The sequence below is a fragment of the Muntiacus reevesi genome, chromosome 6 (assembly GCF_963930625.1).
Source record: "Muntiacus reevesi chromosome 6, mMunRee1.1, whole genome shotgun sequence".
In the NCBI taxonomy this organism is placed as follows: domain Eukaryota; kingdom Metazoa; phylum Chordata; class Mammalia; order Artiodactyla; family Cervidae; genus Muntiacus; species Muntiacus reevesi.
Genome location: NC_089254.1, coordinates 9,667,621 through 9,694,878, shown reverse-complemented (window position 1 = coordinate 9,694,878; position 27,258 = coordinate 9,667,621). Strand labels below are relative to the sequence as shown.

The window sequence follows — 27,258 nt, the reverse complement described above, 5'->3', positions numbered from 1 at the left end:
GGGCGGGTTGCCACGCCCTCCTCCAGGGGAACGTCCCAAACCAGCAGCTGAACTCATGTCTTCTGCATTGGGAAGCAGGTTTTTTTTTTCCATTGAGCCCCAAGGGAAGCCCCCATGATGGGTGCTACTTGGGATATTTCACGTTAGTTATTTTGCCTGCAAACTTTTAAGCTTTTGATTCTCAGCCTAAAGAAAGTTTGGGGTTGTTCCGAGAGGGCATTATTGATTTAGCGTTCATTCTGTTGATAAAATATTTCAATGTGTATGTGCTAAGTCATTTCAGTCATATCTGACTCTTTGTGATCCCATGGACTGCAACCTGTCAGGCTCCTCTGTCCATATAATTCTCCAGGCAAGAATACTGGGGTGGAATGCTATGCCCCACTCCGGGGAATCTTCCCAACCCAGGGACTGAACCTGTGTCTCTTATGTCTCCTGAATTGGCAGGCGGGTTCTTTACCACTAGAGCCATGTGAATAGGTATATTCCAATAGTTAGAATAAATAAGAGTCTAAAAAACAATCTGAACAACTGTTTGTATCATTAGCTCTTCCCTTAAATGGATTACTGTCTTTCTGAACCTTCTCTTTCTCTTACTTAATTAGTAAAACTGTTTTATTTATTGAGCACCAGTTCTTCTGTAGGATCTGTATCAGGAAGTGGAGGTTAAAAAAAACACCTGAGTAAGCCGTACTCATAATTTTTAAGCAGCAGTAGTCTCTTGAAGACATAAAGCAACACTGTTAACTCCAAGTAGAAAAAGAGCCATCATTTCTTAGAAAATTCTGAAGCTTTCTGATTTTTGTTTCTGTGTTGTATTTTATAAATGATCCTTGTAGGATTATTCTTGTTTCATAAACTTCATCAGGGACACTAAATTTTTTATTTTCAACAGTATACAATTTCTGGCTAGTAACTTAAAAACTGTCATTAATAAAAGGGGCATCGGGGATTTTTCTGGTAATGCAGTGGGTAGGAATCCACCTGCCAATGCCGGGGACGCGGGTTCTCTCTCTGGTCTGGGAAGATGCCACATGCTGCAGAGCAGCTAGGCTCCTGCACCACAATACTGAAGCCCAGGCACGCTGGGGCCACACTCCCTGACTGCTGAGGCCGAGCGCTGCGGCCACTGAAGCCCGAGCATCTGGAGCTTGTGCTCCCGAACCGGAGAAGCCACCTCCATGGGAAGGTCACACACCACAACAGAGACCCCATGCAACCTCAAAAGGGGGATTTAAATACATTTACTTACGTAGTTTTGACTGGCATCTTTAGAAGAGAAGAGAAAAGTAAAAAAACACCTATCGTTCTACCACTTTAAGAACTTGACCTCAAAAAGCAGAAGTCTCCTCTCTTTGTTCCTCCTTTTTACACCTACGTCCAGAGGTTACAGCCTTTAACTGTAGCTGTACCTCCTTCTGGGCTTCTGTACATTTTTATATGTGTTCACATGGGGTTGGTGGCTTCCCAGGTGGCACTAGTGATAAAGAACCTACCTGCCAGGAGATATAAGAGACATGGTTCGATCCCTGGGTCAGGAAGTTCCCCTGTAGGAGGACATGGCAACCCATTCCAGTATTCTTGCCTGGAGAATCTTCTGTGCAGAGAAACATGCTTAGCAACAGTCCAGAGGGTCACAAAGGGTCAGGCATGACTGGAGCAACTAAGCGGGCTGGGTTGGTAGATTTACGAGATAAAGACATTCAGTTAAATTTGAATTTCAACAAACCACAAAAAATTTGTTCATATAAATATGTCCTTTATATTGCAAGGGACATATTTAAACTAAAAATGTATCTGTTGGTTATCTAAAATTCCGACTTAACCTGATGTCCTATATTTTATCTGGCCACCGTAACCCAGACATGTTCACACATACATAAATATGTACACTTTGCTTTATGAAAATAGAATCAAACTGTATGTGTTACCCTAAGGCATGTCCTTTTACTTATTAATTTTTCTAGTTAGCGTGTTAGAATTACCCAGGTTCTTTCTAATGGCTGCTTGTTATTACATTGTAGACTCATCACAATTTATTAAACTATTTCCTTATTGGTAGACGTTTTAAGTGGGGTTTTTTTGTTGTTGTTTTTTTACTCTTTCAGACAAAATAGCATCGACCCTCTTGTATTGACTTATTCTGAACTGTGCTGTTGGTTCTGTTGGGTGAATTCCTGTAAGTGGAATTGCTGGGTCATAGCACATTGTCAAAACGTGGTTTGTTCATTACCTTCAAACTGATTCACTGAACAGCTGAAGAGGCCACGAGCACCTGGGGTACCTGGTCGGGTGGAGCCAGTCCTGGTTGGGAGGCGCCTTCTTGACCTCACAGAGTCGGCCTCCTTTCTGCTCCGCCAGGAGGGCCATGAGACCAGGCACTGTGGTTCTCCAGCCGAGCACAGCGTCTGCCTCCAGAGCTGGCCTGGGACACAAGCTCAGACTAGTTACTCTTGAGTTTACTCAAGGGGTGGCTGTGAAATTAAAGAAATAGTGTATGTAGAGTGCCTGGGTTAAAAAACACATCTGTAAAACGCTGCTTTGTTTTTCTCACCCCACTTGCATTTCTAGTTTCTTCCTTAGCATCACTGGGGCTCTAATCTAGGGAGGAAGATATCCTGGTTACAGAAAAGCAGGGTATATTCCCTAACAGAACTACACCTGAGTGCTGTGGGACGGTAGAAGGGGGCGCCAGGCTTAGCCTGTGGGTGTGAGGAGGTTTGCTTGGGACTTGGCCAAGATCTTCTTAAAGTAAGTCCTGGAAGACAGATGGCAAAGAATCGGATGGACAAGATATGTGCGTTTGTGGAGCAGGACGGTGGAGGGGCTTCCCAGGCCCAGGGAGTAGCATTGCAGAGGGACAAAGATAGTGCAAAGCTAATCACCTTCAGGGCACAGAAACAGCTGGAAACGCAACCAGAGGCAGTTCAGGATCAGACATGAAAGTGTTTCAGGAAGCAGCCAGGTTCTACCTTTGTCTTATACTGAACAGTAGGTGACTTCTGTATGAAGATTTCCATTTCAGAAACATCATTTATTATGGAGACAACATTATGGAGAAGAGAGAAGATTTAAAATGCATGCTTAAATCTAAAGAAAGGGGCTGTGTTGGGACACATTGCAGTCATACAGGCAAGAGATACTGGCAACTTGAGAAGAATGTAGAGATAGGATTTGAAAGGAAATTTAGGAGCCACATTACTAGGACTGGTTGGGTGGAGAGAAGGGATCTAAAATGTCTATCAGATTTGTGGATCAGTCATTTGGGTGGACAGTGGTGCCATTATTTAAGGTAAGAAATGCAGGCTGCAAAGTTTGATCATGGTGAAGAAACTGTATTGCTATCTGAGGACATATTGAGATCAGTTGCTGTGGAATATTGTAGAAAAGACGAGCAGGAAGCATTGACGTTTGCATGTCTGACACTCAGGGGAGACGTCCCATCTGCAGTATGACTTTGGATGCTCAGAGTATGACTGACTGACGGAGCCAGGAATGAGTGCGGTGAGGAGGTGAAGGCAGAATTTAGAATTTAAGATTCTTTTGAGACACATGATTGGAACCACAAACAGATGCTGCATGTTTGTGGTAACTGTTGTGGACAGCAAAAGGGAGTTTGCCAGAGACCCAGAGAAAGTGGTACTGAATGCCCAGGTGGAATTGGAGACTAGGACAAGTAACCTTTCCCGGTCTTAATTGTAGAAGTTGGGATGGGCAGGTGTTTACTAAGGTGAGGCCTTGGAGGATCAGTGGAAGATGATTTTTGTGGTTCCTGGAAAGAGAATGATCCAAAAGGCTAACTGGGAATTTTAGGTGGACCGGGAAAAAGATTTAAAGACTAGAGGGGTATGTTCAAGACCACCATCCTCACAGTGAGGGAGGGAGAGGATGGGATGAATTGAGAGTAGCGCTGGTGTGTGTACACTACTACGTGTAAAGTGGATGGCTAGTGGGAGGCTGCCATATAGCCCAGGGAGCTCAGCCTAGCATCCTTTGATGACTTAGAGGGGTGGGATAGGGTGGGGGTGGGGGGATGAGATTCAAGACGGAGGGGACATATACATACTCAGAGCTGATTCGCTTGGTTGTGGCTCAGTGGTAGAGAACCTGCCTGCCAAGCAGGAGATTCGGGTTCAGTCTCTGGGTCAGAGAGATCCCCTGGAGAAGGAAATGGCAAAACACTTTTGTATCCTTGCCTGAAGAAGTGCATGGACAGAGAAGCCTGGTGGGCTGCATTCCGTGGGGTCACAAGGGTTGGACACGACTGAGCGATGAGTCACCACCCTGTGTCGTAGAGCTGAAATCAACACAACGTTGTAAGACAATTATCCTCCAGTTACTTTTTTTTTCTAAAAATAATAATAAAAAAAAAATAAAAGACCATGTTCCTGCATTTAGGGGAGAGGCATCCTTAAACCAGAACAACACTTACTGTATAAAATTTACCTGTACTTAGTACCTGGGTGCTCCTAAGACTACGCTTCCTAGCCTGGGTGCCACCCATCTTTCCCTAGACACTTCCTATTGCATTGGCTATTTTAACACTAACTTGCTGAATTCTTTGTACAGTCAGATAGTCTTTAGATTCTGAACTAAGTGTTGAATGTTTAATTTGCTTTCGCCTTGTCGAATGCTCTTCCATTCCCTTTAGCCTAAAGATCCCCTGTTTTCTCTTGGCCTCCCTGCTTTTCATGTCTAGATATGACCACCCAGAGTCTCTTCTTCCTGTCCGTGGAAGGACTTATTAGCCAGGAGCATTTGTTCCTCCTTCCCCTGGAGATGCATTTGCCGCCTCTCTCCTAAGAGGCTGCCAGCTTAAAAACTCAGTCCTTGAAACAACACGAGCTAGCAACTGCTGAAGCGCTGCCTCTTCTGAGCCCCCTTAAACAGCTGCGCACGAGGCTTGACCCAGAACAGATAATACACGCAGATGTGTTTATGGGAAGGAGGCACCAACACTCTCAGGGTGTTGTTTTCAGCTTCTCACCACTGCAGGAATTTCTTCTCTTTTTCAAGGAAGAGGTACATTGTGGTAAGCAGTGTTTTATGACCTATAATAAAAGCCCTTGTAAAGACCATTTTTTTGACCCAAAGAAGGTAAGTATTCTTTTTGCTCCTCTCTGCCTCTCTGTATTGAAATGCACACAGTTCAGCGTTAATGTGTAACATAAGGGAATAATATCACAAATTCTCATTCTTATTTAAGCTGGGAAAGCAACCAAAGTTAATTATGTAAGAAAATCCATGAGGAATGTGTTTCCCTACTTTGTAGTAGCTTCTGAACAAATATGTTGATTAAGTAAAAAACTATATTGCATTTTCTAGCATATTGTTATTATCTCATGGAAGCACCCATAGGACCATCTGAGGGAACCTCAACAGAAAAGTCAGTCCCCAGGAATACATTAAAAAGCAACTTGAAGCCGCCTTAGAAAGTTGGGTCTTCTAAAGAGATGTGAAATACATTCAGTGAATAGTAACGGATGATTTCTAAGGACCCTTCAGGACCTAAAATGCTAGCAATCTTTAGTCTTTCAAAGTTAAGAACAGGCAACATAACACTTGATTTAAATAAAGTAATAACTACTTTAAAGGTGTGTCCTCTAGTGTGCACACGGTGGTGTTTGTTGACCTTGGTGGCTCAGGGGTAAAGAACCCGCCTGCCAATGCAGGAAACACAAGAGACGTGGGTTTGATCCCTGGATTGGGAAGATCCCCTGGAGGAGGGAATGACAGCTCCCTCTGGTTTTCTTGCCTGGGATATCCCGTAGACAGAGGAGCCTGGCGGGCTGCAGGCTCCAGAGTCAAACCCGACTGAGCCACAGCACCACCACCACAATGACTGTTTGGGAATTCGGAGACTGTTCACGTCCCAACTGGAGAAACTAGATGAGTCTAAACCCAGGGTGTTGCTGGACACCATCGCTAATGGCAAGTCCTCCTCTTGATTTCGTGGCACCAGTTCTGAACCCAGTAGACAAGCCAGGAAATTCACAGTGTTTTTCATTCTCACAGCCGTCCTCACGAGAGTGTTATCCCCCTTTTACAGATGAGGAAACCAAGGCTAGATTCGAGGGAAGGGAAGGGAATGGTTGAGTACCAGGCCCCAGTACACCCAGTGTCTAACTTGGAGATGTAGCTGAGTCCTTGGAAGATGGGTCCCTAAAGTTGACCTCTGGAAACAAGCATTAACATTCTGCATTCATCTGTTGGATTGCCTTTCCCCGCTTTCCTTTTTCTGGTGCTCTGGTTCAGATGCCTGTTATCTCATGTCTTACGTCTTTTTTTTCCCTTGTGTTTTGATTTTTCTACATTTAACAGTGAATACGTGTTACATTTCTAATCAGACACTCAGAGTATCTTTCCTTTTTGGAGAACAGTGAAGAGGAGGGAGGAATCCCATGTGAAATGCCATGGCAGGATTCAGTTAGCTTGTTGGCTGTGGCAAGTCAAGTGCTTATTGGTGGTCTTGCAAAAGCCATTGCCTTTCCCTTCACTGTGTGGATGTGGTGTGGGTGGGGAATGAGAAAATGTGTGCAAGGGACGATAGAAAGGGAAGTCCCAGATACAGTAGGAAGGGCAGCGGCTAGTAGAGCGAGGGGCAGGACTTGAGGAAGCTGGGGTGAAGGAGAGTCAGAGCGCGGGAGGAAGATGAACACTGCAGGGGAGGGAGGAAGGCTCTCCCACCAGGAGCTGAGGGAGACGGATAAATGCCAGTGCTCATCAACGGGTGGGTGGCACCCAGGAGGTTGATAGCATCCCTTGCTAGTCTGTGTTTCTCTCTCAAGTGGAGTACACTCCAGTGTGCTCGGAGGAGGAAGAGAGGTGATAAAGTAGAAGGACAGCAATGAGGATTTCACCTACAGAGACTCCACAAGAGCTAACCAGGGACCTGAGCGGTTCCCTGGCAGCACTGTCGTCGTCAGGGTTAGAGACTGACTTCATATTAATGGTAGATGTATGTGGTCTACCATTAATGTATGTGGTCATTTTTTCCCACTTAACAGCTCTCTGAAGCACAGGTAGAACAGCTGAGAAAGATAGCATTTGGGCTAATTGAGATTAATCTTTGCCTAGAGGATGAGATAGAATGACCACGGAACCAAAGAGGTAAGGAAATTTACAGATTTAACGAATGCTGCTTGAAGAAGTTGCTTTCCAAGTTTAATTAATTATGCTAAGAAGTTTATGTGAATTTAAGTGGTAATTTGGCATCCAAATAAATGTAATTAAAGATTGAAGTTAAGTAATAACATGTTCCTGATTTTGGCCATGGGAATAGATGACACAGAATGGAATGGACTTGAAGAAGTCCAAGTTTCCTGAAGCTAAGGGGGTTGGGGGGGGCGTGTTTCATTGGGGGGTGGGGGTTAAATGAAAGGGAGTGACCTTAATAGTGAATTAATATAATTTGAGTTGTTAGAATGATTTTCAGTTATTCTGAAAATAGTAAGAACAAGTCACAATTGTTCTTGTGAGAACAATGGATGGCAAGTTGTAGAACACTTGATGAAGAAATGTCTTGAAGTGAGAGCATTATTATTGCCAGGAATTCCCTGGTAATCCAGTGGTTATGATGCTGCGCTTCCACTTCAGGGGGCCCAGGTACAACCCCTGGTCAGGGAACTAAGATCCCACAAGCCAATTTTTGGGCTTCCCTGGTCAGCTGGTAAAGAGTCCGTCTGCAATGTGGGAGACCTGGATTCAATCCCTGGGTTGGGAAGATCCCCTGGAGAAGGGAAAGGCTACCCACTCCAGTGTTCTGGCCTGGAGAATTCCATGAACTGTATAGTCCATGGGGTTGCAAAGAGTCGGACACGACTGAGCCACTTTCACTTTCAAGAGCATTATTGGGCTTCCCAGGTGACACTAGTGATAAAGAACCCACCTGCCAATGTAGGAGACTTAAGAGACTCGGTTTCCCATCTCTGCGTCGGGACGATCCCCTGGAGGAGGGAATGACAACCCACTCCAGCATTCTTGCCTGGAGAATCCCATGGACAGAGGAGCCTGGCGGGCTCCAGTCCACAGGGTTGCAAAGAGTCGGACACAACAAGCGACTTAGCAAGCACGCACACAAGAGCATTGTTGCCCTAACTACGAGGCCAGTGGTGGGCAGCCCCGAAGTCGGTCCTGCTATTCGCGATGTCATCAGAGAGCAGACTCTTTCCCTCATTACCCTCTGACATGGCCTGTGTGCAGATGGAATCTCCCTTTCCTTGTCAAGGTGGTTGCTACAGTCTCAAGTTCCTGCCCTCAAGCAATAGCATCATTTAGAGTAAGGTGCACAGGTGAAGAGTGAGGGCTGGGGGATGAGGAGGAAGTACAGCAGAGAGCTTTCTGCAGTGGTCTTATTAGGGGAACAGTACTTTCTGAAATGTGCCTATATGTCTCAGTAGCTAGGACTGGGTCTCATGTCGGTGTCTGGATCCACTCCTAGCAAACAGGAATGTGACCGCCATGGTCCAGTCCTTCCTGACAGGTACCCAACAATATAGTCAAACAATCATATGCTCTACTCTTTGGAAAAGCAACGTCTCTAGCATAGTGTCTCGTTTGGAGAGGAGGGAAGTGTGGAGTGAGAGACAAGCTTTCACTTGAGGGAAGTGAGAAGGAAAATGCAGGATGACAGTATTTTGTCCAGATGCAGTCACTAAAAAGCATACTCTTGGGGACTCCCCCAGTGGTTTGGTGGTTAAGAATCCACCTTGCAATGCAGGGTTCGACCCTTGGTCAGGGACCTAAGATCCTAGGTGCTGCTGAGCAGGTAAGCCCACACACTCCTAGCCTGTGGGCCACAACTCGAGAGTCCGTGGGCCACAATGAAAGATCCCACACACCACCCAACGAAGACCCGACACAGCGAAATGAATTAATTTAAAAAAAACTTATTAAGAAAAGCTTACTGTTAAATTTTTTTATTATGAAGAATATGTTTTGAAGTGGGGAAATAGCCACAGTATATAGTTAAATGAATTTAAAAGGATCACAAAACAGTGTGATCTATGTTTTGTCTAGAACAAAAAACCATTTTGAGTCATTAGCCAGCAACCTAGGTCCTTACACTTTGTATTTTCTTATTTATGCAATGTCAGATTTTGCATCCCAATCTGAGGAAGTTATAATTGACATTGTTATTTGTAGCTTCAGTTCCCAACGACTTTCCAGTGTGGGTTAGTAATAGCCATCATGATGAGGTAATGATTCCTTCTTTTAGACGGTCTGCTTAGCCATTGCATTGTCCCTCAAACACCAACAGTATTTCCGGGCTTGGTGAACATCAGTTGTGATTTTCTTATTTCCACTTAGTTGGGACTGATCCTTTACTTACTCAACATTATCGTCAGTTCCAGGATTGAATAATACGTATAGCTCCTTTTTACGCTCTCTTCAGAATATGTATTTTGTTAATAAAATTTACGTAGGAAATGACTTTTATTGTGCTTTCATCCAGTTGCCTAGAAGCCATGGGAGTGAGAGAGCCAGCGCGTGCTGTGAGGGGCTTTGCCTTTGTTTCTGCTGAAGAAGCCCAGACCAGGCCTCCCTTTGCGCAGCCAGCTCACCTCCTCCCTTTGGAAGCGAATGGCCCATGACTTATGGCTGATCTCCAGGGCCTCCCATGTATTCCTTACTTTCAGTGTACCAGTTTTACTTTCCAGCTAATCTGAAGCTTTAGGGAGCCCGCTGTAACCCTCCTCTTGCCTTTTTGGAGTGTGTTTTGCCCTTCGTGATTTGAGGTGAAGCGTTCTGTGGGTTCTCCTGAGGACCAGAGTGAGAAGTTTGGAATGCCGGCTTTGCAGCCTGTTGTTAGCACTGTAACTCGGTCAGTGAGAGCAGGAGACGCCGCTCTCAGGTTTCGGGTAGAGTACGGCATAGACCGTACACCACGCTTAATAGCGTGACTTCAGGCAGATTCTCCTTAAGCACACAAGTGGAGGGAGTGAATGAAGCCACTTGATGGACTGCCCAGGACCAGGCTGTGTCACCCCTTACTTCATTGCTTATGCAGTAATGTTATACCACATTTTACAGGAGAGCTGTGGTTTTTTAAAAAGATCCTGGGACTAGATTCAGCAATCCACTTGTGGGCCTATATACCTGAAATTATTGAAAGCAGGGTGACAAAGAGATACTTAGATTTATATACCTACATTCATAGCATATTCTTACAGTAACCAAAATAATACAGATTCATCCTTCAGCAGATGAATGGATAAGCAAAATGTCATCAGTCCAGACAGTGGAATATTATTCAGCTTTAAAAGGAAGGAAGTTCTGACACATGCCACAACATGGATGAACTTTGAGGACATTACACTGAACGAAATAAACCAGTCACAAAAGCAAATACATTATGATTCCACTTACATGAGGTATCTAGAGTAGCCAGATTCGCAGAAACAGAGATGAGGAGTGGTTGCCAGGGCCTGGAAGGAAGGGAGAAATGAGTTGTTTAGTGGGTATAGAGTAGGGTTTCAGTTTTGCAAGATGGAAAAGTTCTGGAGATTGGTTATACAGCAGTTTGAATTTACTTACTACTAAAGTATACAGTTAAAATTGGTTAAGATGGGAAATTATATATATCTTACCACAATTAAAATTTTAAAATATATACTTGTAATCATCAAAAAGAGGAAAAAGAGATCCTGAAACTAGCCCTCACTATTGTCAGTAGTCTTCTGCTTTATGATCTCATCATCATGTGATCTTTTACTTCTCTTCTTACAATTATAGTAGTGTGTACTGTTAGTCGCCCAGTTGTGTCCGGCTCTCTGTGACCCTCTGGACTGTAGCCTGCCAGCTTCCTCTGTCCATGGAATCTCCTAGGCAAGATTACTGGAGTGGGTTGCCATGTCCTCCATCAGGGGATCTTCCCGACCCATAAGTTGAACCCGACTCTCCTACACTGCAGGCCAGCCAACATGTTATTAGTTTAGTGTTGGTAAAAAAAAAAAAAAAAAAAAAAAAACCACAAAAACCTTTATTGTGTTGATCTGTGAGATTCCTCTAACATCCTTCATAAGAAACAAACTGGATAGGAGATCTTTGTACGAAACAACAAATCGTTTATAAATAGACGCTTCTGTTAAAACTTGGATAATAAATTTGAAAAGACTGTGGTTTATACATCCTAAGGAGAAACAAATGATTAACGTTGTACAAGCTGTATATGTCTTAACTGTTTAAATCAATAAACTACTGACATATATTTTTGTTGCTGAAACCTGACGGTGTGGATACATCACCTAGATTTAGGTAGATATATCCAAAAGTCCAGAATTGTCTATTGAGAGCTGTCATTTCTGTGATTTACTTTATGATATATAAGTTGGTGTTTTAAGTATCTTTTGAAACCACTTTTTTTGTCGCTGGGACAAAAAAGACCCAATGATAAAACTTTTTCCCATTACAAAAGCTTGAGGTAGATTTTCAGTTTGCCTGTTTGTTTTATTTTCAAAGAAATGAGAGAATGAGAGCTCTAGAACACCTCAGAGAAACTAATTGTTGTTACAAGGCTTTGAAGACTTGTCTTCAGACTGAAGTCTGGAGTCTTTTTAAGGGAGGCCAAGGACGAAACCCCATCTGAAGTCACTGGGACCCAGACTTCATTCCAGGATGGTGTCCTGTTGAAACAGGCTCCCACGTCACATGTTTCAGAAAGGCAGAGTGCGGGCCCCCAGTGACTGTTTATCATTAGTGGGACTAAACATTCAAACCTTTTATACCAGAATTGGGCACTGTAACATTAAAAGGTTTTAAACCTATGTTTAACTTAATTGGCAGTATCCGTAGTTTCATTGCATTGCATCACTGGGATTACTGTGAAATATTTGAGTCTTGTATAAGACAGATTAATTTAGATTAAAATCTTGAGGAGCTAATTTAAAAGTATGTCTCACGATACTATAAATTGAGGTGGAACAGATAATAAGCTTAAGTAGAGAATCCTTTGAGATGTCTTTGATCAAAGCATTTGTGATGCTGAAGGAAAGGTGGGTTTTTTCCCTTTCTTTGTTTAATGTTACAGTTTATTCGTTCATATAATTCTCAGAAATTGGGACCAGAGTTCTTATTCTTATTTGTGACCAGAGTTACAAGTCCGTCATGCTCCAGTGCATCAATGCATTTGAATTAGTGAAGAAAACGAGATTTTTGGCAATTTTTAAAAAAATCATTAACTCAAGTTTTGCTAGTTCGAAACGCTAATTATAGCTGGTTGTTACGGGTGTGAAAGAAAACCCAGTTTGCTAACCAAAAAAAAAATTAAGTAGCCTGATAAAATCTAAAGAGTGGCATTCTTACATAGAACCAACTCTTTATGCATGGGTGTCATTTACATGGAGTCAAACATTAGACCAGTATGTGTGTTCTCACTGCTTAAACCGCACTTTCCTATGATGTTAACAAGTCATTTTTATCTACATTTGCCTTTAAATAGAGAAGAACTACACTCTTAGAGTAAGTAGCAAAATAACACAGCCTAAAACCAAATAATTATGATTATGGCATAGAAGGAAAACTATGCAGCCACTAAAAATCATATTGTATTAAAAAGTTACATTTTAGAAGAATTTTGTTGAAGTGGCAAAATATTCACAATGAATTGTTAAATCCTTTTAAAGCAACTGTGAAATGTGTACCAAATAATAACAATTTCTATTTAAAAATATGTTGTATTTATATATTAATGTTATATATATTGGTATATGATATATTTTATATACAGTGCTTCAGTATTAAATAGATATACTTACACTTGCAGATATACCAGTATCTGTTTAAAAGACGTAAAAGACAAAGTTATTTAACAGTAGAGTTTTCTCTGTTTTCTGAGTGGTGGGGTTTTGCATGATTATTTTCTTCCTCTGGATTTTTAATGAATTTTTAAAAAAGATTTCTACATGCATTAAGCATGGACCAATTTTATAACTAAGAAAATTATAGTATGTGCTATGAAGTGAAAGTCTCTTAGTCACGTCTGACTCTTTGTGACCTCATGGACTAAACAATCCATGGAATTCTCCAGGCAGCTGTTTCCTTCTCCAGGGAATCTTCATGACCCAGGAATCAAACCGGGGTTTCCTGCGCTGCAGGCGGATTCTTTACCAGCTGAGCTACCAGGGCTGTGTAAATACACGAATGAAAGCAGTATACCTTTAAACTCAGGTGGCTCAGTCAGTAAGAATCCGCCCACATTGCGGGAGACCTGGGTTCGATTCCTGGGCTGGGAAGATCTCCTTGGAGGAAGGTATGGCAACCCATTCCAGTATTCTTGCCTGGAGAATCCCCATGGACAGAGGAGCCTGGTGGGCTGCAGTCCATAGCGCTGTAAAGAGTCAGACATGACTGAGTGACTACGCGCAGCACCCAGTTCAGGCTTTTTATAAATTTCAGTTCAGTTCAGTCCCTCAGTCATGTCCGACCCTTTGCGGCCCCGTGAACCAGCACGCCAGGCCTCCCTGTCCATCACCAACTCCCAGAGTCTACCCAAACTCATGCCCATCGAATCGGTGATACCATCCAACCATCTCATCCTCTGTTCTCCCCTTCTCCTCCTGCCCCCAATCCCTCCCAGCATCAGGGTCTTTTCCAATGAGTCATTCTTCACATCAGGTGGCCAAAGTATTGAAGTTTGAGCTTCAGCATCAGTCCTTCCAATGAACACCCAGTATTGATCTCTTTTAGGATGGACTGGTTGGATCTCCTTGCAGTCCAAGGGACTCTCAAGAGTCTTCTCCAACGTAAAAATTTGGATGGGCCTTATTAGTAATTACTTGGTTCAGATTTTTACCCTTACACTGTTTGAACACTGAAACATGAATCAAGCACATTTATTCTTGGTGTTATTTGAAAGGGTTGGTGCTTAGTGTATAAGAAGCTAAAGATGGCAAGCCAGCATGACATTACTTTGGGTTAGTCATGCTGTTTAAAACCCACTGCATGCAAGTCGTGTGCATGTGTTTCCAATAAAGGCTTGTGTGCCACAGAAGGTTACTTCCATTAACATTTTGTGCTTCACTTTCACAATTGCAAGTTGCTGTAGCCTCAGTGATTCTTAAGTCTGGGACCCCTGTCCCTCGACAGTGCAGTCTGGTCTTTTCATCTTTGGAAACTTAGAAGGTAACCCCGGCCAGTTCATCAGATCCATTTAGGTGGAACTCGGAAAGAATTCCAGTTCACCTGTGTCATCCCCACGTAGCGCTTTGTTCACTGACCTTATGACGGTGGCCACGTTTTCCTCTGGTTATTTCTGACTCGGTCTCCCCCAGGAAATGGGACGCATCAACGGTGATCATTTTTTTCCTGCAAACTACACAGCCTCTTCACATGCATTACTTCATTTAAATCTCGTATTGTGAAAAGTAGGCCCCATTTTCTCCTTTTTATAGGTGGAAGACTCAGGCTTTGGTTTTGAATAAGCCAGGAGCTAAAGATAGAACTCCCTGAAGAAAATACCAATACTGTAAAGTCAATAACCAAATACAGCCCAACTGGTGAGCAAGTGTGTGCTCACCGCCCCTCCCAGCTCTGAAGCCCCTGATGCTGCCTACGCTTTTTTCTAACCCTTATGAGAGCCAAATTAATTCCATCCTCCCTTTATACGCCATTCTCACGGTTTTATGTGGGGTGGAGGAGGTAGGTCTGTCTAATGAACCTCCAGATTTCAAAGGGTCATATCACGTTCACTATCTTAAATTCTTTCCATCCGATACTGTTTCTGAGTTTAAAATATTGTATCTGCTTTTATAAGTTCTAAACTTAGAAGAAGGTGTGACCCTGGTCCAGATGCCTCCATGCTGGCTGATTCGGTCTGCAGTAGGTGCTGCTGCGGTCAGTGCTTTCCAAACCGTGATCCTTGCGGTGGGTTTTGTCACTTTCTTGTTTTTATGGACAGAAAAAGTGAGGCTTGGTGAGGTTACACTGCTTACCTGGTTTTCCATACTCGTATGATCATTGACCTAATAAAGGAGTGCCTTGGGAATTAGAATCCAGTTTTCCTGGACTCTGGTTCAAATCAAGACTCTTTTTTTATTGCCAGTGGTGCTACTTTGGGCTAATTACATACACCTACTATGTATCAGCTTCTTTTATTTACCCCAGTGTTGTGGTAGAGATTAAGTGAATTACTAAAGCAGTACTTGACACATAGTGACTGCTAAATAATAGGTGTTATAAAAATATTCATTGCTGTTAGCATTGTTTACTGGATTTTAATTATTGAAATCATGAGTTAAATCATATAAAAGTTTGTGAAGTGGAAAATGTCCCTCTCTCGCCAGCTGCTTTCTCTCCCTACCATTAACCCTGGACAGCAGTTTGGTATATATCCTTCCAGGATATTTCCTATGTCATCTGAAACTTTTTTTTTTTAATATTTATTTGGCTTCGCCAGGCCTTAGTTGCAGCACATGGGATCTTTAGTTGAGGCATGTGAACTTTTTAATTGTGGCATGTGGGATCTACTTCCCTGACCAGGGATTGAACCTGAGCTCCCTACATTGGGAGTGCAGAGTCTTAGCCCCTGGACCACCAGGGAAGTCCCTGAAATTATTTTTAAATCATCCTTTCATTAATCAAATACAGGTGGAGAGCGACACATTTGTAGTAATCTTGAGCTTGGGAGAGTGGAGCCGTAGGAAGGGGGACAGACTCATTCATTCAGCAGGTATTTAGCAGATGCTTTGTCTGTGCCAAACACTGGTCTGAGTGCTGGGAATTCAGCACGTTGAATTTCTCTTTTGGCGATTGATTGATTTTGTTTCTCGGTTTTATTTAGGACATGATGTTTCAGCTTCTCCGAGGCCTGGACTTCCTTCATTCTCACCGAGTGGTGCATCGTGATCTAAAGCCACAGAACATTCTGGTGACCAGCAGTGGACAAATAAAGCTGGCTGACTTCGGCCTCGCTCGCATCTACAGTTTCCAGATGGCTCTTACCTCGGTGGTGAGTGAGAAAGCGCTGTTCTTTCATTCAACTTCATCATCCTCTTTGGAGTGACAGACTGCCCCCATTCCGGGCCCCTGATGTTATTACTGCCCGTGGTCAGTTTGTGGACAGAGTGTCTTTGCCCTTTTATATGGCAGGCGGTAGGAAGAGAGTGTTCTGCTTACAACTGCTGACACATCCGGGCTGGTCTTGTTGTGGACAGAACCCATTGCAGAAATAGACCGTTGCTTCTTAGCCACTAGAAAGGAATCAGTTACAAGTTTCCCAATGCTTTTGCCATATGGCTTTTTGCCATAACCACTGTTTCCAGGGCGGCATATGTAGGGTCTGGGGAGACACAGCTCAAGGCCAGGGAGGAGAAAGCGCCAAGAACGTGTCCCTGTCCTCGTCTGACAAACAGCCAGGCACCTGCGCAGGTGTGTGAGAGCTTTCCTGTGAGGCTGTGGTGTCGACTGTGAAGAAGAGATTGCATTTACAGTGAACCTGGATGACCCGCGAGCAGGCAGTGCCTCCCCGTTCGCCACACAAAGCGCAGACCCACAGGCTCTATTTTGGCCAAGGAGGACAGTTGTAATATTCTGGTTTTTGTGTCTCATGCAGACATAAAACCATAATAGCCGCTGACTTTGGTTAGCTTCTGTTTCTCCTAATGTAGTTCATTGTTTCCGAGATGAATTGTGGTGAAAATACACCCAAAATATACAACAGGAGCCTGGAAGTGAGCACTAATAAACCGTTGTCTTTGAAGGGCCTGTTTTACATACAGTGAATTCATGCATAGATTTTTTTTCTTTTTTTAAGCCAGGGAATGTCCCTTTGCTGTGCTAAGGACGTGGATGTGGGCTCAGAGAATCCTTCTGATTCCATGAACACCACAAACATTGCCCCCAAAGCTTTACATTAAGCCTTAAGTAAAAGAATCTTCGTGGGTCAATATGTCATTGTCTATGTATTATCCATCTTTTTTTATTAATTAATTTATTTTAATTGGAGGCTAATAACTGTACAGTATTGTGGTGGTTTTTGCCAGACATTGACATGGATCAGCCACGGGTGCACGTGTCCCCCATCCTGAACCCCCCTCCCACCTCCCTCCCCACCCCATCCCTCTGGGATGTCCCAATGCACCGGCTTTGAGTGCCCTGTTTCCTGCATCGAACTTGGACTCGTGATCTATTTCACATATGGTAATATACATATTTCAGGATGGTAACGATGACCCTGTGTGCGAGACAGCAATAGAGACACAGATAATAAAGTCTCTTTTGGACTCTGTGGGAGAAGGTGAGGGTGGGATGATTTGAGAGAATAGCACTGAAACATGTATCTTACCGTATTGTCCATCTTTTAGCCTCAAAGTGGTTCTCAGTCAAGGGTGGCGCTGGAGGGGGGAGGGGAGACGTGGTTGAGAAATGTATGATGGCATCTCTGGTCATCATAACAACTTGGGGGGTGGAGGCGGCTGCAAGGTGGCTAATATTCTGCCTAACAAAGAATTGCCTCCGCAAATTCCAGTAATGCCCCAGCTGAGAAGTAAAAGTTCAAGAGGGGAGTTGGAAATTCTCAGAGAGAACTTGCCTTAGAAAAACACTCAATTTGCAAAAGTATTCTGCTTCCTCATCCCCGAAATACAGATGCTGGAACCTGGTACATGTCAGATCACATGGTTTCCCAGTGTTCTACACTATAGCTAGGGCAAGAGAGGTTTTTTTACAGAAGATTCCTTTGAATGCGTCACCTTTGTTGAGACAGAAGCATTCTTGCTTCCTGTTTGCCCAGCACACACTATCACTTTTGAGAAGAGTGGGCACAGAATGGTGTTTAAAGGACACATCTCCGATTTGGGTGGTGTCAAGTGAGTCCTTGTATGCTTATATAATCGTACCAGAAAGGGCTGAGTCTGTGTGTTTCCCCAGTGGGAAGGGTGAGGTAGGCTGCGGCTTCCCTAGGAAGTAGTTTTGTATGTTGTTTCGGGGCCCTGGGGAGAAACTTGAATAGGCTTTGCGATCTGGACAGATGATGGAAGGAACTGGTCTCCTTGGGTAGCTTAATTGAAGGAAGGATGAGCCATAACTGAACCACTTTATTTTAATCCCCCTCAACGGGGCACTGAAAACCGTAAATAAAAACAGGAAACCCAGTTGGGTTTGTTTTGATTTTTTTTTTTCTTCTTCTTCTTAAATTTGAGAAATGATAGCCCAGCTTGTGCGTAACACCAATTAACATTCCATTCTCACTGAAAGTTGATATGTTCAGACAGGAAAATGGAGACAAATGATTTCATACAGAAAAGGGGAAAGGCAATCATAAATACCTGATTTTTCAGTATCTAGCTTGTACTGCATACTCTATACTTCTTATGTGACATAAAATAATTCTTATGTGACATAAAAAAGATTAGCAATCGGAAAAGACACTGGAACAAATTGAAATTATACTTGAAACAGTAATAGCTGAAATTTAATGTTAAGAATAAAGAGTATGTATGATTCCTGTAGAATGCTGCATTAAACTTTTTCCCACTGTTTTTCTTTTTAAGGGAAAATCCATTTCTATAGTGATACATTGGTTTACATACACATGGTGACATATAGACTTGGAATTGTTTTTTTTAAACTGAACTGGTATTTTTGGTTTTTTTTTTTTTTTCTTTTTTGCATTTCTCGAAGAGAAAAAGACTACACTCCACTTCCTGGAAATACGCATATTTTAGTGGGTTATGTCATACAGGAACTGGGAATCAACTTGATTTGTGGAATGTTAAAGAAATTACAAGTTAACTGATTCGAAACTGACATTTTACAACCATGAGAAACGCTAATATATAACTTCTGTTCCAAAGCCTGACTCAGATTTCCTCTTTTGGTACCCCCTGCAGAAATTAATCCCACCTTCCTCCTGCATTATTTCCAAAGAAGCATCTTATTAATGCCTTTCATAAGACTGTTTTCTGTCTTGTTTGTAATTATTTAGGGATTTTGTTTATCAAGTTCTAAGTTCCTTAAAGCAGTTGGCCTTTTGGTTAGAAATTAATTTAGGGCAGTCCTAAGTCTGGACTGTAGTTGTGGCTAAAGTTGGTGTAGCGTAAGGCCAAATGATCTGGTTTGGCTTGTCTTCCATCTGATAAGGGAGGCTTATGTGCCCTTAGGGCTTCCCTCATGGTTCAGCGGTACAGAATCCGCCTGCCAATGCAGGAGACTCGAATTCGATCCCTGAGTCAGGAAGGTCCCCCTGGAGATGGAAATGGCAACCCACTCCATATTCTTGCCTGGGAAATCCCATGGACAGAGGAGCCTGGTGGGCTACAGTCCAAGGGGTTGCACAGAGTCGGACATGACTTAGTAACTCAACAACAATAAAGAACCCTTAAGTGGGTGCCTCCCCCGTGACACAGAGGAGTCTTAGGAAGAACTGGGGTCTTGCTGTCACAGCATCCAGTCAGGTATGCACATGTAACCTCAGAGGGAAAAGTGCTTCATACTTGTTTCTGTAAATGGTACAGAATCACCATATGGATGGCTACAGTGAAGACCCTAGCACCAGGCGGGAGGGTTCCCTGGCCTGGGTTTCACAATTTGCAGGAGCCAGCTCTGGCCCTGCTCTCGCCACGCCTCCCTTGATGGGGACAGAATCCAGGTACCTCTCTGGTCTGAGACGCCCACGCTCAGCCAGCCACACGCAAGGCATTGGAGTTCCCTGACCGAATGGGGACCGCACAGGCTCTTCTCTCCTTCCTAAAAGCACATCGGGCCACCCGTGTGGTCCCCGCACACCTGAGGGGCTGAAGCTTGCAGACGCTGGGCAGGATGGAGACACGCAGATGGGGGTGGCCGTAAGCACGTACATGAGGCCTCTTGTTCTGCAGGGAGATGCTGGGGAGGTTGAAGAGAAGTGGGGCCCATTATACTCAGAGCCTGGTGAAGAACTGTTTCTGAAACCCTGAAAATCAAATTCTGCGACCTGTATTGAAATAACTACATTTATAGAAAACCAGAGAATAGGTCAGAGGGAGCTTCTTTCCATTGTACGTAAGTGACCTGTACGAATCATGCCCCATGCGGTTATATATAATCTTGTGGCAGATGGATTTCAAGAACACAGGCATACCTCATTTTATTGCACCTCGCTCTGCTGCATTTAGCAGATGTTGCATTTTTTACACACGTTTGTGGTGACCCTGCATCACAGCACCATTTTCCAACAGCGTTTGCTCACGTACTGTCTCTGTGTCACTTTTTTGTAATTCTGGCAATATTTCAAACTTTTTCGATCTTAAATTGAATATTTGTTGTGGTGATCTGTGATGTTACTATTTCAAAAACATTTATGAGCTGCAGAAGGCAGCATTTCTTAGCAATAATTATTTTTTAATGAAAGTATGTACATTTTCGGGTCTTCCCAGGTGTCACAGTAGTAAAGAATCTGCCTGCCAATACAGGAGACACAGGAGGCGTGGGTTTGATCCCTGGGTCGGGAAGATCCCCTGGAGCAGGTCATGGCAGCCCACTCCGGTATTCTTGCCTGGAGAATCCCATGGGCAGAGGAGCCTGGTGGGTTACAGTCCATGGGGTCCCAAAGAGTCATACAACACTGAGCAAACATGCACACATGGACTTTTTGTTTTGTTTGTTTTTTAATTAATTTGTTTTAATTGGAGGAGAATTACTTTACAGTGTTTTGGTGGGTTTCGCCATAGATCAGCATTAATCGGCCACAGGTATACATGTGTTCTCCTCCCCTCCCCCCACCATCCTGAACTCCCCTCCCACCTGCATCCCCACCCTACGCCTCTGGGTCGTCCCAGAGCACTGGCTTGGGGTGCCCTACTTCATGCACAAACTCAGGTTAGTCATCTGTTTTACATATGGTAATATACGTTTCAATGCAGTTCTCTCAAATCTTACTACCCTCGCCTTCTCTCACTGAGTCCAAAACTCGGTTCTTTACACCTGTGTCTCCTTTGCTGCCCTGCTTGTAGGAACGTCAGTACCATCTTTCTAAATTCCATACATATGTGTTAGTATACACTATTTGTCATTCTTTTTCTGAATTACTTCACTCTGTATAATAGGCTCTAGGTTCATCTACCTCATTAGAACTAACTCAAATATGTTCCTTTTTATAGCTGAGTGATATTCCATTGTGTAAATGGACCAAAGCTTTCTTATCCATTCGTCTGCTGATGGACATCTAGGTTGCTTCCATGTCCTGGCTATTATAAACAGTGCTGCGATGAACATTGGGGTGCACATGTCTCTTTCAGATCTGGTTTTCCTGGTGTGTATGCCCAGGAGTGGTATTGCTGGGTCATATGGGAGGTCTAGTCCCAGTTTTTTAAGGAATCTCCACACTGTTCTCCATAGCGGCTGTACTAGTTTGCATTCCCACCAACAGTGTAAGAGGGTTCCCATTTCTCCACACCCTCTCCAGCATTTATTGTTTGTAGAATTTTTGATGATGGCCATTCTGACCTGTGTGAGATGGTACCTTATTGTGGTTTTGATTTGCATTTCTCTAATAATGAATGATGTTAAGCATCTTTTCATGTGTTTATTAGTCGTCTGTATGTCTTCTTTGGAGAAATGTCTGTTTAGTTCTTTTGCCCACTTTTTGATTGGGTTGTTTGTTTGTTTGTTTGGTATTGAGCTGCATGAGCTGCTTGTATATTTTGGAGATTAATTCTTTGTCAGTTGTTATGTTTACTATTATTTTCTCCCATTCGGAGGGCTGTCTGTTCACTGTGCTTGTAGTTTCCTTCATTGTGCAAAAGCTTTTAAGCTTAGTTAGGTACCGTTTGTTTATTTTTGCTTTTATTTCCATTACTCTGGGAGGTGGGTCATAGAGGATCTTGCTGTGCTTTATGTCGGAGAGTGTTCTGCCTAACACGTACACGTCTTTAAAGACATAATGCTATTGCATTCTCAGTAGATTTTGGTTGGTTGGTTGGTCGCTAAGTCATGTCCAACTCTTTTGCGTGTGTCTGCTCCCTTAAAATCATCCAAGTGCCTGATCACAACAGTGCACACAGCATGCTCCCGGTTGGTATGAGACTGCTTTGAGGGCTGTTCAGAGTGACACCAGGGTTGATGTTTTTATATCCAGATATAATTGCCGCATCTATGCAGCTAGAGTGAGTTACTCCCCAGGGCAGCCACCACGATGCCACCTGTGGATAGAGAGAAGGCTATAGCTTAAAATGAGGTCATTCCTTTTGGGGCATCAGTAACTTCTCATGCTGGGAGGAAGTCCAGAATTGGCCTGCCGTAAACCTATTTCTGTTCTTCAGTGGACAATAAGCATTACAGTGCCTTTCCAGTGTTTGCGGAGGGCCTTTTTCCAATTGTTAGACAAATGGGAGAATTAGCGTTTTTCCTCCAAATCCCTGTGCCTAACACACAGTTTGAAGGGAAAAAAACCCACTTTGTACCATATGGAAGAATGAGAATATTCTTCTGTCGTTTCAGTGACTTAGTAAAACTTCTCACTAAGTGAATCACATTCTCCTTCTCAAAAGTTCCTTTTTTTATATTATATTTCCTATTGAAGGACATATGTATTCATATGAAAGCACCTTCCTCTCTGTAGAAATAAAAGATAACAACTAAATAGTAAACATGGGAAGACTTTTTTGATAGTTACACAAACTACAAAAATTCACTTGGGGATTTTTTTATATGAAACTGATAAAAATGCCGTATTTAAGATCACTCCACAAGAATTATTTAATACAAGAAATAGGGGAAAAAACCCAATTGCTTGCATCCTCTCCTTCTGCCTCTGGTGGTGCCCTCTTCCAGTGCCCGCATGGGAAGCAACTGCATGCAAGAATGAGTGCTCAGTCACTTCAGTCGTATCCAACTCTTTGTGACCCCATGGGCTGTATAGCCACCAGGCTCCTCTGACCTCGGAATTCTCCAGGCAGGAATACTAGAGTGGGCTGCCACGCTGTCGTCCGGGGGTCTTCCCGACCCAGGGATCGACTCTGAGTCTCTTACATCTTCTCCTTTGGCAGGCAGGTCCTTTGCGCCACCTCGGAAGCCTGTGGGTAGTGTTTAGTAAACACTAAAGAAACCTTGTGGATTCAGAACCTTTTTGATAATCGTAGGGTAGAAAGTTTGAAATGGAGTTGTGACATTCAGTCAACAGATACTGATCACTTTCCACATGCCAAGCACTGTCGGTGACTCCGAGGGACCGTGGGGAACAGAAGTGGAGCTCAAAATGGGGAGGCAAATCTTAATCAGTTAGCCATGCCAAGAAGTGTAGAGTTAGAGACAGAGGTAAGTGCAGTAAAGGAGAAGGGCAGAATCCTGCAAGGCCCTGGGGTCAGGGAAGCCCTCCCGTTCACGCCCTCCAGGATGGGAGATGCTCAGAGAGGTCGCCGGCATCCTCCCTGGATGCAGGCCCCGGGGAGGTGCCCGTCCTGCAGTCTCTGCTCATTTTGTCTGTTTCTGTTGGGGATCGCTCACTTGACAGCACCCAGTTGGCACCACCACGCCGGCAAAGGGAAGCCGGCCCCAGGATCAGAGAACAATGTCATCTTTTACAGGAGAAAATAAATTGTTTATGCTTGTTTCCTCTCCGTGCGTGTTGTGTTTACTATGGAGACCTGGCAGGGTCTGTGCCTCCTTGGGCAGCCGAGCTGCTCCCACAGAAGCCTGCAAAGCCTGCCAGTGCATACTGAGGAAATCAGAGCAAAGGCGTGAACCGAGCATAATGGAAAAAACCCAAAACCCGTCGCCAGGGCACCTCGGCGAAAGGGCAGGACACACCTCGCCAGGCTCCCGCGGCTCCCGCCCCGTCCCACCTCTGCTTGCCGGGAGACAGCCAGGTCTTCCCAGCTCACAATGGAGCGTTTGTGCAGCTTTCGTTTTCACTTTCACCAGCGAGGGAAGTGGAGCACAATGGGGCCGTGCCCACGCTTGGGAACAGCACACGTTTTTCCTTAGGATTCCCAGGGCTGGATACGTGGAAAATGCCAGAGCCAAGACAAACACGAGCAGCCAGCCAGATCCTCCGGTACGCTTTCCCAGTGGCAATCAAACACATTCCAGTTGCCATCTGATGGGTAGTCTCTGCCTGTGGGGTACTGTTGACCACGCTGAGCACCTTCCCTGAAGAAAGAGCCTGTATTCCACACCGTGCAAGATGCCGCCATAGCTGTGTCTGCCTGTGTGCGTGCGGGTGCCTATCACATCGCACCAGGTGTTCTTGCTAAGTTCATCAAATGACTGCTTTCCTCGTTTGTAAAAGATAGACATTCATTTGACTCACCTAATTCCAGCTCCTTCATAAGCGATCACTGTTGCGAATTAGTTCTGGACAAAAACAGTTTAACTTTAATGCTGCTGCTACATATGCTTCCTCCATACATCTGTTCGGCCAGCTCAGCCAGGTATGATGTAGACAGGGTCTGCTTGTCACCTGGTTATTTACATTCATCCTACCTCTGTCTACCCTGTGTGATGCCAGTCAAGTCTCAGAAGTAAGTTGAATGATGGCTTGAAGGTGAGTCACTCAGTCATGTCTGACTCTTTGTGACCCCATGGACTGTAGCCCGCCAGGCTCCTCAATCCATGGAGTTCTCCAGACAGGAATACTGGAGTGGGTTGCCATTCCCTTTTCTGGGGGATCTTCCCGACCCAGGGATCAAAGCCTGGTCTTCTGCATTGCAGGCAGATTTTTTACTGTCTGAGCCACAGGGGAAGCCCAAATCTCAGAAGCTTGAGGCCTGGTTTGAGGGTAAAGACCAACCATTGTCTTAATGTTGAGGAGACCAAGTGCTTTAGAGAGGTTTTGCAAACAGAGGGTTTCTTAGGGATCCAGAAGCTGGAAAATTTTTGTTGCCTCTTCCATTTAGTATTCTTATGGGAATGCACCTTCTGTGGTTGGTCAGGGGCTTGTCTGTCAAACTGCATTTAAGGGGATTATTCCGTCTCCCCTAAATCCCTTAACTCAAGTGTCCTTTCATGTGCCTTCAACGGAGTGTGAGACAGTCCTTAGAACTGAGTAGAAAACCATGTCTCTATAACTTGGATTTTTACATCCTCTCTAATTCTTAGGATATGTCGCTTCTGGTGTTTTACAGATACCGCCGCTTGTTTCCTTGTAAGGTGGGGGAAAGATAGGAGTATCTTCAGTTTGCTTGGGCTTGTCTAGTCTCCTAGTACAAGTTCCTGAGTTGAGATGTGTCACTGAAATTCTGTTACATTGAACACTGCCATCTTTATTCACTCAGTGTTGTACTATTTTAGTGTTTCCTGCAGTGCCCTCCTGGCCCATGGTAGGCACTTGATAAACACATGATGAATGAATGAAACAAATCCTCTTGATTCCCCAATGTCTAAAGAATGAATTCCGACTCGGTAGCATGGCATGCAGAGGATTGTTTTTTGTTTTTTCTGTGTTCAGTTCAGTTCAGTCACTCCATCATGTCCAACTCTTTGTGACACCATGGACTGCAGCACACCAGGCCTCCCTGTCCGTCACCAACCCCTCCATCCTCTCCCTCCCACCTACAAATCACCCCCATACTCATAAATACGTATTCCTTATTGTTGAACACCATCATTTCTCACTACTCTTTAAGTTCTTTCACAACGCCCTGTTTTCACAGATGAATTTGTGAATGAATTTCCAACTCTGCTTTTTCTGTGTCACTGGTTGGACCATTGCACCATTATTCAGTTCAGTTCAGTCACTCAGTCGTGTCCAACTCTTTGCAACCCCATGCATGCAGCACGCCAGGCCACCCTGTCCATCACCACCTCCCGGAATTTACTCAAACTCATGTCCATTGAGTCGGTGATGCCATCCAACCATCTCATCCTTTGTCGTCCCCTTCTGCTCCCACATTCAATCTTTCCCAGCATCAAGGTCTTTTCAGAAGAGTTAGTTCTTCACATCAGGTGGCCAAAGTATTGGAGTTTCAGCTTCAGCATCAGTCCTTCTAATGAATATTCAGGACTGATCTCCTTTAGGATGGACTGGTTGGATCTCCTTGCTGTCCAAGGGACTCTCAAGAGTCTTCAACAACACCACAGTTCAAAAGCATCAATTCTTCGGTGCTCAGCTTTCTTTATAGTCCAACTCTCATATCCATACATGACTACTGAAAAAACGAAACCTTTGACTAGACGAACCTTTGTTGGCAAAGTACTGTCTCTGCTTTTTAATATGTTGTCTAGGTTGGTCATAACTTTTCTTCCAAGGAGCAAACATCTTTTAATTTCATGCGTCTTTTAATCACACCATCTGCAGTGATTTTGCAGAGCCCCCAAAAATAAAGTGTGTCACTATTTCCATTGTTTCCCCATCTATTTGCCATGAAGAGATGGGACCAGATGCCATGATCTTTGTTTTCTGACTGTTGAGTTTTAAGCCAACTTTTTCGCTCTTCCTCTTTCACTTTCATCAAGAGGCTCTTTAGTTCTTCTTCACTGATAAGCATCTAAAGATTTATTGTTTATTTTAAACTCAACTTTCAGCTAATCCTCCCAGTTGCCCACTGCGTCACTCCCTGATAGTCACTGGAGCTCTGAGGGAGTAGCAGTTACACTTTGAATATCTGTTGGGGCAGCCAGTCCTAACCTTCAAATAATTACCGTGCTTCGTCCTCCTTATTTGAGATCACAAGCCTTCCTATTCCTCCCCTACTTGTACATAGGTACATTTCCTATATGGTGTGTTTAAATTAAGGTCTTTGGGGGTCCTTAAAGGAACCGTAGTTTGTAGGAAAAGGTAGAAAATATTTGTGTTGGTTCCTTTAGTCATTTTATTTAGTCCACTTGGGTTCTTGAGAAGTATAGGTGCGTGTTTCTGTTAATCTAGTATGTGGGTGTGTGCCTGCTCAAGTCACTTCAGTGGTGCCCAACTCTTGTGAACCTGTGGACTGTAGCCCACCAGGCTCCTCTGTCCATGGGATTGTCCAGGCAAGAATATTGGAGTGGGGTACCATGCCCTTCAGCAGGGGATCTTCCCGACCTAGGGATCGAGCCCAGGTCTCCTGCGTCTCCTGCGTTGGCAGGCGGGTTCTTTACCATTGAATCACCTGGGAAGCCCTGATCTGTACAGCTGTCTCCAAAAGTTCAGCTCAGACTTGAATGCAATCGCTTTGTTATGCTGGATTTTCTTTCCTGTTGTAATGACTTTACTGCTAATATTTCAAACGTGTTTCTCCACACTGCTCCCTGGGCTGCCGAACAATGCCTCTTGCTGCTCCCACTTTCTGTTTTCCTTTTCTCTGCAGAGCGAAGCACAGGGAGAGTGACGTTGTGACACCCAATGTCATAAGGACACGGATGATTTTT

The 27,258-nt window shown here is 43.9% G+C and overlaps 1 protein-coding gene across 2 annotated transcripts in view; it reads left to right on the top strand.

Annotated features, from left to right (window-relative positions):
- Positions 1 to 27,258, top strand: part of CDK6 (cyclin dependent kinase 6) — a 242,224-nt gene that overhangs the window by 96,583 nt on the left and 118,383 nt on the right. For both annotated transcript variants that reach the window (XM_065938631.1, XM_065938630.1), the window contains exon 3: positions 15,779 to 15,946. In XM_065938631.1, coding sequence (XP_065794703.1) covers positions 15,779 to 15,946 — 168 coding nt within the window. The remainder of the gene's footprint in view (positions 1 to 15,778; positions 15,947 to 27,258) is intronic.